Source organism: Pseudochaenichthys georgianus, chromosome 14, assembly GCF_902827115.2.
Source record: "Pseudochaenichthys georgianus chromosome 14, fPseGeo1.2, whole genome shotgun sequence".
NCBI lineage: Eukaryota > Metazoa > Chordata > Actinopteri > Perciformes > Channichthyidae > Pseudochaenichthys > Pseudochaenichthys georgianus.
Genome location: NC_047516.1, coordinates 1,262,366 through 1,274,865, shown reverse-complemented (window position 1 = coordinate 1,274,865; position 12,500 = coordinate 1,262,366). Strand labels below are relative to the sequence as shown.

The 12,500-nt window shown below is 48.4% G+C and overlaps 1 protein-coding gene across 1 annotated transcript in view; it reads left to right on the top strand.

Moving 5' to 3' along the window:
* The window catches only part of lrwd1 (leucine-rich repeats and WD repeat domain containing 1), a 26,730-nt gene that overhangs the window by 7,323 nt on the left and 6,907 nt on the right, over nucleotides 1-12,500 (top strand). The window contains exons 7-12 of the mRNA XM_034098771.2: nucleotides 2,150-2,506; nucleotides 3,101-3,212; nucleotides 5,401-5,501; nucleotides 7,006-7,222; nucleotides 8,280-8,352; nucleotides 10,687-10,827. Of these exons, the coding sequence (XP_033954662.1) occupies nucleotides 2,150-2,506; nucleotides 3,101-3,212; nucleotides 5,401-5,501; nucleotides 7,006-7,222; nucleotides 8,280-8,352; nucleotides 10,687-10,827 (1,001 nt within the window). The remainder of the gene's footprint in view (nucleotides 1-2,149; nucleotides 2,507-3,100; nucleotides 3,213-5,400; nucleotides 5,502-7,005; nucleotides 7,223-8,279; nucleotides 8,353-10,686; nucleotides 10,828-12,500) is intronic.

Sequence of the window (12,500 nt, the reverse complement as noted above, 5' to 3'; positions counted from 1 at the left end):
ACTCCTACCCTCCACTCCTACCCTCCACTCCTACCCTCGACTCCTACCCTCGACTCCTACCCTCTACTCCTACCCTCCACTCCTACCCTCAACTCCTACCCTCGACTCCTACCCTCCACTCCTACCCTCCACTCCTATCCTCGACTCCTACCCTCGACTCCTATCCTCGACTCCTACCCTCTACTCCTACCCTCCACTCCTACCCTCGACTCCTATCCTCGACTCCTACCCTCGACTCCTATCCTCTACTCCTATCCTCTACTCCTACCCTCACCTCCTACCCTCGACTCCTATCCTCTACTCCTATCCTCTACTCCTACCCTCGACTCCTACCCTCTACTCCTATCCTCGACTCCTACCCTCTACTCCTACCCTCCACTCCTACCCTCGACTCCTACCCTCGACTCCTACCCTCTACTCCTATCCTCTACTCCTACCCTCACCTCCTACCCTCGACTCCTATCCTCTACTCCTACCCTCGACTCCTACCCTCTACTCCTATCCTCGACTCCTACCCTCTACTCCTATCCTCCACTCCTACCCTCCACTCCTACCCTCCACTCCTACCCTCGACTCCTACCCTCGACTCCTACCCTCGACTCCTACCCTCCACTCCTACCCTCCACTCCTATCCTCCACTCCTACCCTCCACTCCTACCCTCCACTCCTACCCTCGACTCCTACCCTCTACTCCTATCCTCGACTCCTACCCTCGACTCCTACCCTCTACTCCTATCCTCCACTCCTACCCTCGACTCCTACCCTCCACTCCTACCCTCGACTCCTACCCTCGACTCCTATCCTCGACTCCTACCCTCGACTCCTACCCTCGACTCCTACCCTCCACTCCTACCCTCGACTCCAACCCTCTACTCCTACCCTCGACTCCTATCCTCGACTCCTATCCTCGACTCCTACCCTCGACTCCTACCCTCCACTCCTACCCTCGTGTCTTGGTCCCGCCCACAGGAGATGCGAGCGGAGGACTCGAGGAGGGGAACCGAGGAGAGAGGAGGGGAAGCAGCAGGCGGCAGAGTCCTGCTCGGGTCTGATTTTCAAGACCGTGGAACACCGAACCCGCCCCCCCGCACATATTGCCAATTAGTTCCCCGACCCGAACCCGCATATATATGAGCAGTGCCATTATTAACTCACGCAGTCGCATATTTGTCTCAAAAAGCGTGGCATGTCGGTTCTTCTGCCAAAGATCGCAGGGGGGGGGGGCGCCAGATGATTTGAGGCAAAATATGCCTCTTTTTTTCTACATATAATTATAAGGCAATACATGATTGTCACTAAAAGCCTCGTCTCTACATCACAATAAAATATAAAAAATAATTGATTAATTAATTTGAATAAAAATTCAAGTTAGTAGCGAAAGGCCTAAAAAGACAGAAATGTTTCTTCTGCCCGTAAAGCGTCCAAACCGGGCTTGTCTGATAAGCGCATGTTTAAAACATAGTCATTGTCCACGCCGGCTTCAGTTGGATTATTCGTCAGTTGCTCCGATCAGATCGGTCTCCTCCATTTTGATTATTTACGACTTTTGAATCCTCATAAACACATCGGCAAAATCCGGCTTACTTTGAGCAACAGTTTATGAATTGTTTCCACTTCGTCCTTTAATTTCTTCATCCAGCGGGAATCCAGACGAATTAATCCCGAGTCCAACAGCCATCAAAGTCGTTCCAATAGTGCTCCTTGATTACGCTTTCATCCTCCTTTAACACAACACTCCACATTCATCCAGTTTGTGACGGTAGTTGTAGCATTTTGAGACTTTTAATCTTTAATTACCGCTGTTGCCCCCCCCCCTTATGTGTGGGGGGGTGCAGCTTCCAACAGGAGTCATTCGGGGGGCTCTTGGGAAAAACGGTTGGGAACCCCCGGTGTAGACGTCAAGTGTCCTATTAGAGTTGCCGTATGGAGTTGTCCAATATGGCGGACCATCTCGTACTGTTAGAGAAATGAGAACTCGTCTCCTCTGAGCGGACATTTTAAAGAGACGTCCATTAATGGCGACAGGAGGCACAGCAGCGCTCTTAAAACACGTGGCTGTGAAAAGAGCGATGCACTTTGGGGAGGGTAAGGAACGCTAAGATGTAAAGTCGTGGAGTTGATTTAAACGTCGTGTACTTCCTGTCCTCAGGTGGTCCCCATCAAGAGGAAACAGCTTCCCTCCGAGAGGATCAGTCTGACGCCTCGTAAGAAACTACGGAACTCAGATCTCCCAGAATCCCCGGCTGAGGGCGGTCCTCGAGAATCCAGCCGTAAAGTACAGATGCTAACGGAGAGTAGCGTCTCGGCGAGGACGAGCCCCCGAAAGAAGAGCCAGCCTCCCCCAAATCTCACCCCCGTCAGAGGAGCAGCGACCCCCCGCAGGGCAGCCAAGGCTCGGCCAATCAGAGAGGAGGAGGTGGAGGGGATTAAGCAGAAGAAGAAAAAGGAGGAGGGGCTTCAGAAAGAAGATGTGATGTCATCGTTTAAGAGCTGCGGAAACACACAGGTAACACACACACACACACACACACACACACACACACACACACACACACAGGTAACACACACACACACACACATACAGGTAACACACACACAGGTAACACACACAGGTAACACACACACACACACAGTCTACAGTCTGCCATACCTTTGGTTGTTGTGAATATAACGTAACTTAATTCTGGTGCTCCTATTTGCTATCAACACAATATGTCCATCTTCTCCTCCTCTCCATCTCCCTCTCCTCCTCCCCCTCTCCTCCTCTCCCCCCCTCCTCCTCTCCTTCTCCCTCTCCTCTCCCCCCCTCCTCCTCTCCTTCTCCCTCTCCTCTCCCCCCTCTCCCCTTCTCCTCTCCCCCCTCTCCCCTTCTCCTCTCCCCCTCTCCTCCTCCTCCCCCCCTCTCCTCCTCTCCTCCTCCCCCTCTCCTCCTCTCCCCCCCTCCTCCTCTCCTTCTCCCTCTCTTCCTCTTCCTCCTCCTCTCCTCCTCTCCCTCTTCCTCCCTCCTCCCTCCCTCCTCTTCCTCTCTCTTCTTCCTCCTCTCTCCCTCTCCTCCTCTCCTCCTCTCCCTCTCCTCTCCCCCTCTCCTCCTCTCCCTCAGCCGGTGTCGCTGAAGCCTCTCCATGTTCTCCAGTGTCACAGTAAGCAGGACAGCAGAGAGGACTTCTCCACCCAGCTGTGGGCCTGTGCCTTCCAGCCTCAGACAGAAACAGGTACATCCTCCCAAGGATCCTCCCAAGGACACTGGTTTCAGCAGAGGGGCAAAGCAACCAAGTGCATTTACTGCTGATTATACTTGACCTGTTAAACCCGCAGCCCCCACAGGCACCGGGGCGAAACTGTGTCTCAGGGCTTCATACCATTTAAAAACCTATGAATGTGTCGTACCCACTTAACGGGAAGAAACTCCGCTAACTGACGATACGAAGCTTTTTTAGTCTCAAGAAGCGTCTAAATGAGCCCCGAGCAGAACTCACGTTAAAACCCTTATTACTTATCGTATCTGCACAAACAGGATATCCATTAGCAAGCTGAGATAGCACAGATTCCACAGGTATTAGTATCACCACTGACCGATCAGAACTCGCTACGTGAGAAGCTAACTGGACCCTCCAGAAAGACGCGGGCTAAAATCCTTGATTATGGGATCAAACATGCGGTTTATGGGATTTTATGCGGTGAAATATGCGGAAAAAATAAATATTGGGATGTCTTATTTATTTATTCTCTCTCACACAACCTGCCACTAACGTTAAACCCCTTTACTATTCAATTAAACACATCCAATGTTTATCTATTGTAAAAGCAATTGGGCTATTTTAATCTCTCTCTCTCTCTCACACACACACACACACACACACACACACACACACACACACACACACACACACACACACACACACACACACACACACACACACACACACACACACACACACACACACACACACACACACCTCATTCTGTTTTCATTTACTCGTGATCTGACCAGCTTCCATCTCGTAGGCTTCTCTCCTCGTTTCTTGTAGCCCTCCAAAGGGTTTTGGAGGCCGATGCCTCGGTGAACGTGAGTTGTTTGGCGTTCTTGTAGCAGCAGCAGAAAGCATGTTCGAATGTTTGAATGAATCGAAGTGGGTCGTCACCGTCGATGTTCTCTTATGCTCCAACACACAGTTGCCCGCTGTGCAGAATAGTTCCCCCCACTTTCGTGCGAGACATCGGGAACTGCTTTGCCCGGTCTTTAGCAGAGATGTTCGTCGGTAAATGAGATGGATTAGATTTTTTTCATCTTGGGGTTTTCTCTCTCGTGTGAGCTCCACACTCTACGGTGTTGTTTACCTTCTGTGATGCGCGAGCTGATGACGTCGCGTCAACATCATCATCATCACGTCAAGACGAGTTCACTTTGTGTGAAAAAATGCGCCATTTTGCTGATTATGCGGTCAATTCTGCGATCGCAGAATCGCGTTTTTCTGGAGGGTCTAGCTAACACAGACATCACACCACGTTAGGGTAACCCTTTGTCGTAGTCTGATCAAAAGTGGTCTTCAATGGCATTAAAACGATAAAAACGCTGCTGAAGGAATCCATAGGTTACTCCAAAGTGTCTGTGTCCCTTTGAGATGATTTCTGATAATCCATCAGCAATAAACCTACTTTCAGTTTTCAGATTTCAGAGCGTAAGATTCGACTGCGCGCGCATAGCCCCCACTTCTCAATGGTAACGTGTGTGTGTATGTGGAAATCCCCCTTCGATTCTATTGGCTCTAACGGTTCAAAAGAGATGTCAATCATCAAAATCGACCAATGGGTTCCAGAGAAACTGCAAAAACGCCCATTTCCACCCAAATCACCTCAGAGGTGGAGTCTTTTTTGCTAAACCTCTCTAAAAAGGTCAAAGGTCACTTGTTTTGCATCAATCTTGATACAGGGGACTTATTATATGTTATAGTTTGGATTCATAAAGCTTTTAGTCTACTAACCCATCATCCAAGGGTGGTTTTCACTATAAGTCATGTTTTATTTTTGGACGGACACTATCATTTACAGTTTTTTACGATGTTCAATCTGAATTTACTTAAAATAAAAACATCTATATTGATTCTGACTCTTCTACATCCAACTCACAGGTGTATCATTGCTTTGAGGAAACATATTATTAATGTTCCCCTTTTGGAAGATAAGGTCATTTGTTCTGGGAATGTCCTTTTCGAGCCTGAGACCTGAACAACAGGCTCGGGGCTCAACAGGTTAAACATTTCCAAATGGGCTACCCCTGTTTAATGCTACCGTATCTTCTTAACCGGAAGCTACTTTTTATCTAATAATGTTGCATTTTTCTGCAGAATATTACATATTAAATTAAATGAAACATCATAAACTCACTGTCTTCATGTCCAGGCTCTGGAAGTCGTCTGGCGGCGACGTGCGGAGGAGATTCTCTCTGTGTGATCGACTGTGAGACCGGGATGGTGATGAAGAAATACAAAGTCTCTGGAGAGGTTAGTGCTGCCTTTACTCTCCAAGAACATCTGACTGTAGAACAAAGGACGCACGATGTGTCGAGGCGTGTCCTTAATGTCTGCCGAAACTGAATTATTCCCCTCTCCAGGAGTTCTTCTCTCTTTTTAAACTTGATAAATGAAATCTCTGCTGAGTTAAAGGTCACCTATCGTGCTACCTTTAGGCTATAGCACAAGTCTCTATAGATATATACAAATATATAAAAAACCTGTCTGAAGTGTTTTGCTCCAAACACCAAACAGATCATTCTAGCCACGCCTCATGTCCCTCTATTTCACTTCCTGTTTCTAAAGTGCTGATTTGGGGATAAAGCTTTAAAAAGGAGGGTCTGAGCTCACGCGGGACCCGGCAGCTACCGTCTAAACTAAATGCTGCCGTGATGAAACGCCATATCATGGATCATCAAGGATCTGAAACAGTCTAGAGCTCAAAGGCTTCCTCTCTAGCCGGTTATACCACAAGCTGAGTCCCTTTCTACTTCCTGCTTCTTCACACACATGCTCTCCGGTACAGGTTAGCTCTGAGTGTTAGCGATGCTAATGTAAACACCGACCATATTACGTCCAAAACAGTCGGGCATCGTTTCTGATAGCAACGTTTCTGATTGGCCCGTGGGTCCACATTTCTGATATTCGCAGAGCCTGGGGCCCGCTGCTGCGAAGGCTCGGTGCCCTCGGGTTTTGAGCCTGGTCTTGGGCACTATCAGCAGCAGCTGGTCAGCCGACCTTAAGGCTCTGCCTGGGGTGTAGCGCTGGAGGAGTTGAGCTTCATAGGCCGGAGCCAGCCCATTTACGGCTTTGAAAACAAATAAAAGGAGTTTAAAATGAATTCTGAACCGAACTGGAAGCCGGTGCAGTGAGGCCAGAATTGGGGTGATGTGGTCGTGCTTTTTGTGCAGCTGCGTTTTGGACTAGCTGCAGCGTTTAATTGAGGCCTGGTCCATACCCACGTGCAGAGCGTTGCAATAGTCCAGTCTCGAGGTAACGAAGGCATTCATATCGGACGCAAATCTGGATCAGCTCCGTTGTTCCCCGTTTTTAGAGATTTGGGTACGGAGGAAAAGAGAGAGGGTTTTATTTCCTGACGCTGCGTGAGTCTCCCGACACACCGGGGACACATGCTGATGTATAAAAGACATCAAAAAGACAAGTGACTTTTGCATGATAGGTCCCCTTTAATGAGTAGAGCTGCTCCATTTAAAAAAAGAATGGTGGGCCCAATTGAAGTGAAGGCTGAATCTGAAAGCAAAACGATGCGGCCATCTTAGTTATTTAACTGAATCGTGATAAATATTTGATTAATTGTGCAACCCTAGTTTTTTTTTCATCTTACCTTTATATATTTTCCAAACAGTCTTTAATGTGAATACCCTAACTTGCAAAAAACATGTATTTATTTTCCCGTTTTAACCCATTTTCCACTACAACATTTTTCAAAATAGGCAGCAGGACTTCACTATAATGATTGTTGTTATTGATCCAGGAGTTCTTCTCTCTGGCCTGGTCCACGGTGCTGATGACCCGTGGGGGGGGCCGCTCCTCCTCGGCTCAGCCCTGCAGCGTGCTGGCAGCGGGGGGGAAGAGAGGGCTGGTGAAACTCATCCATCCCAGAAACAACGTGGCGTTCGGGGAGTTCAGAGCCAGCAGGAAGTCTCTGTCCGTGCTGCGCTTCAACCACAGGCAGGGCAACTTCCTGTTCAGTGAGTAATACCACAGAAGAAGAAGAAGAAGAAGAAGAAGCTCGGTGTGCTTGACACTCAGAGGGTGTTTCTCAATGTCGAGGAAGGATACTCCAGAGCCACTATTTAAAGGATGCTACGTCATCGAGTCCCGCCGAAGGACTGTTCCAATGTCCAGCATACTTGGAATTCTACGGAGGCCGTCGTCCTTCGTCGCGGGAAATTTCGAGGCTGCACATGTGTATCCTCCGCGGTCTTAAAATCCCCACAATGCATTGCGCACGGACCAATTTCCAAATATTTGGCGGAAATCACGCTCCATTTAAGGCGGGGTGTTTCTCAATGTCGAGGACGCTTCCTTGGTAGGACATGTCTTCCGGGTCAGGTCCTTCAGAAGCGAGGCAAGAATCCTTCCAAGCAGGCTAACAGGTGTGCAGGTGTGCGTCATATGAGAGGCCCGCCTTAAATGGAGCGCTTTGAAATTGGTGTGTGCGCAAAGCATTGTGGGGATTTTAAGATCGCGGAGGATACACATGTGCAGCCTCGACATTTCTCGCTACGAAGGACGCCGGGCTCGGTAGAATTCCAAGCATCCTGGACATTGGAACAGTCCTTCGGCGGGACTCGATGACGTAGTACGCTTGAAATAGTGGATCTGTAGCATCCTTCCTCGACATTGAGAAACGGCCTCCGTGTGTGTTTTGAGGGACGGTCCATTACATTGCAATATACAGTGAACAGTCGCCCGTGAAAAATGAGGACGTTCTTTGTGTAAAAAGTCAATTTACTTTGGATAAAAGCGTCTAACAAGTATCATTTCTAACTAGTTTGACTTATTTTAGGACGACCATTTTCTCCCACTTTTACACTGCTACACTTAATTAATTTAACACTCATATCTACTTGTAACTTATTATATTAATAACACGTCTTAATATACTTCACATACGCTTTATTCACGCATCATATTTATTGTTTTCCTCTTGTTTCAATTTGGAAACCACTGCTTTCCATTGTGATTGTAGAAATTCAGTTTTTTGTTTGTGTTCTTGAATGCATCTTGCTGTTCCTCTCGCAGCGGGATCGTACGATAACAAGATCGTGATGTGGGACATCGGGGGCGTCGACAGCCAGTACAACTACAAAGTCATGTGAGCATTTAAACTCCTTTCTCTCCATATGTCTACAAATCCATCTTAAGAAATCCTTTCCTAAGCACAAAGGACATGTTGAACAGACGAGGGGGACATTTTGAACAGCCGAGGGGGACATTTTGAACAGACGAGGGGGACATGTTGAACAGACGAGGGGGACATTTTGAACAGACGAGGGGGACATTTTGAAGAGGACATGTTGAACAGACGAGGGGGACATTTTGAACAGACGAGGGGGACATGTTGAACAGGCGAGGGGGACATTTTGAAAAGGACATGTTGAACAGACGAGGGGGACATGTTGAACAGACGAGGGGGACATTTTGAAGAGGACATGTTGAACAGACGAGGGGGATATTTTGAACAGACGACGGGGACATTTTGAAGAGGACATGTTGAACAGACGAGGGGGACATTTTGAACAGATAAGGGGGACATGTTGAACAGACGAGGACATTTTGAACAGACGAGGGGGACATTTTGAAGAGGACATGTTGAACAGACGAGGAGGACAGGTTGAAGAGACGAGGACATGTTGAACAGACGAGGAGGACAGGTTGAAGAGACGAGGACATTTTGAACAGACGAGGGGGACATTTTGAAGAGGACATGTTGAACAGACGAGGGGGACATTTTGAACAGACGAGGGGGACATGTTGAACAGACGAGGGGGACATTTTGAAGAGGACATGTTGAACAGACGAGGGGGACATTTTGAACAGACGAGGGGGACATTTTGAAGAGGACATGTTGAACAGACGAGGGGGACATGTTGAACAGACGAGGGGGACATTTTGAAGAGGACATGTTGAACAGACGAGGGGGATATTTTGAACAGACGACGGGGACATTTTGAAGAGGACATGTTGAACAGACGAGGGGGACATTTTGAACAGATAAGGGGGACATGTTGAACAGACGAGGACATTTTGAACAGACGAGGGGGACATTTTGAAGAGGACATGTTGAACAGACGAGGAGGACAGGTTGAAGAGACGAGGACATGTTGAACAGACGAGGAGGACAGGTTGAAGAGACGAGGACATTTTGAACAGACGAGGGGGACATTTTGAAGAGGACATGTTGAACAGACGAGGGGGACATTTTGAACAGACGAGGGGGACATGTTGAACAGACGAGGGGGACATTTTGAAGAGGACATGTTGAACAGACGAGGGGGACATTTTGAACAGACGAGGGGGACATTTTGAAGAGGACATGTTGAACAGACGAGGGGGACATGTTGAACAGACGAGGGGGACATTTTGAAGAGGACATGTTGAACAGACGAGGGGGATATTTTGAACAGACGACGGGGACATTTTGAAGAGGACATGTTGAACAGACGAGGGGGACATTTTGAATAGATAAGGGGGACATGTTGAACAGACGAGGACATTTTGAACAGACGAGGGGGACATTTTGAAGAGGACATGTTGAACAGACGAGGAGGACAGGTTGAAGAGACGAGGACATGTTGAACAGACGAGGAGGACAGGTTGAAGAGACGAGGACATTTTGAACAGACGAGGGGGACATTTTGAAGAGGACATGTTGAACAGACGAGGGGGACATTTTGAACAGACGACGGGGACATTTTGAAGAGGACATGTTGAACAGACGAGGAGGACAGGTTGAAGAGACGAGGACATGTTGAACAGACGAGGGGGACATGTTGAAGAGACGAGGGGGACATGTTGAACAGACGAGGAGGACATTTTGAAGAGGACATGTTGAAGAGACGAGGAGGACATGTTGAACAGACGAGGAGGACAGGTTGAAGAGACTAGGGGACACGTTGAACAGACGAGGGGGACATGTTGAACAGATGAGGGGGACATGTTGAACAGACAAGGAGGACAGGTTGAAGAGACAAGGAGGACAGGTTGAAGAGACTAGGGGACATGTTGAACAGACGAGGGGGACACGTTGAACAGACGAGGGGGACAAGTTGAACAGACGAGGGGGACACGTTGAACAGACGAGGGGGACACGTTGAACAGACGAGGGGGACACGTTGAACAGACGAGGGGGACACGTTGAAGAGACGAGGGGGACATTTTGAAGAGACGAGTGGGACATGTTGAACAGACGAGGGGGACATGTTGAACAGACGAGGGGGACACGTTGAACAGACGAGGGGGACACGTTGAACAGACGAGGGGGACACGTCTCTTGTAGCTTTTGGGGCCAGTGAAACGGCTGATTCGAGGGGTTTATTGGTTCGAATCAAACACGTTAATAAATGTAATATTTGGGGCTTTTTGAAATGCATTTATTCAATAAGTGGATTCTTTAAATGTCTGAAGCCATTTCTCTGTTTCCGTGCAGCCAGCTGCTGGTGCTGGAGGTCAGCTCCCCCCCCCTGCACCTCTGCCTCCCCCCCTCCTCCCCCTCCCAGCTGCTGACGGCCTGTGAGGACGGGCTCTACTTCTACAAAACACAGCTGGAGACCAAGAGCTCCAACAAGAGGTACACCTGCAACACGGAGCTAGAACCACGGAGCTAGAACCACACAGAGCTAGAACCACGGAGCTAGAACCACGGAGCTAGAACCACACGGAGCTAGAACCACACGGAACTAGAACCACACGGAGCTAGAACCACACGGAGCTAGAACCACACGGAACTAGAACCACACGGAGCTAGAACCACGGAGCTAGAACCACACGGAGCTAGAACCACACGGAGCTAGAACCACGCGGAAATAGAACCACGCGGATCTAGAACCACGCGGAGCTAGAACCACGCGGAGCTAGAACCACACAGAGCTAGAACCACGGAGCTAGAACCACACGGAGATAGAACCACACGGAGCTAGAACCACGCGGAGCTAGAACCACGCGGAGCTAGAACCACGCGGAGCTAGAACCACGGAGCTAGAACCACGCGGAGCTAGAACCACACGGAGCTAGAACCACGCGGAGCTAGAACCACGGAGCTAGAACCACACGGAGCTAGAACCACGGAGCTAGAACCACGCGGAGCTAGAACCACGCGGAGCTAGAACCACGCGGAGCTAGAACCACACGGATGGAGCTAGAACCACACAGATGGAGCTAGAACCGCACAGATGGAGCTAGAACCGCACAGATGGAGCTAGAACCGCACACATGGAGCTAGAACCGCACACATGGAGCTAGAACCACACCAACAGGAACAAAATGTTAACCCATATTCCTTTTATTAGTTGCATTTCATTTCCATAGACGGTAATGCTCGTGCTAATGTTGTTCTACGGGCTGCACCATATTTGTAAAAAACTGACATTTATAGTAATTAGCAGAATCGTATCGAGTTACGGACCAAACGTCTTTTGAGTCAATCTTAGCCATTAATGTTATTAATGTTGCAGCCCGAGTTTATCCTTTTCTTTATATGCTCTCAGAACAACAACTTTTTTTAAACTGTTTTTATGTTAATATCGTCCTTTGTGAAGTCCTTGGTAACCACGGAGCCCTGGAGGGTTCATCGAGAGAAACATAAAACGTGGCCACGCTTTATTAACTGCGCACGAGTTAGTAAAGCGCTACGTGGCCTGACGACGAAGCAGGATTTGCTATTTACACTTTTCATTCATGAAGTATGACGCTGCGCTGTCAGCACGCGTCTCCATGTTTGTGATTGGTCAAATGTTGCTAGCCCCGCCCCTTTCATGTAGGGCCGAACGATTTATCGATTTTAACTTGAAATCGCGATTTTTCTAAAGTTTTTTAAAAGTTTTTTTTAATTTATTTTTTCTTCTTATTCTTGTGAGTCAGTCATCCACACCAATCAGAAGTGCTGAGCTCCACGTGTACCAGCCATTGTTAACCAATCAGAAGTGCTGAGCTCCACGTGTACCAGCCATTGTTAACCAATCAGAAGTGCTGAGCTCCACGTGTACCAGCCATTGTTAACCAATCAGAAGTGCTGAGCTCCACGTGTACCAGCCATTGTTAACCAATCAGAAGTGCTGAGCTCCACGTGTACCAGCCATTGTTAACCAATCAGAAGTGCTGAGCTCCACAAGTACCAGCCATTGTTAACCAATCAGAAGTGAGTGACCCATGATAGAAGGTGATAGACAGATTGATCCAATCACCTGCCATTTTGAAAGTGCTTGCGCTTTCAAAATGGCAGGTGATTGGATCAAAATGGCTTCC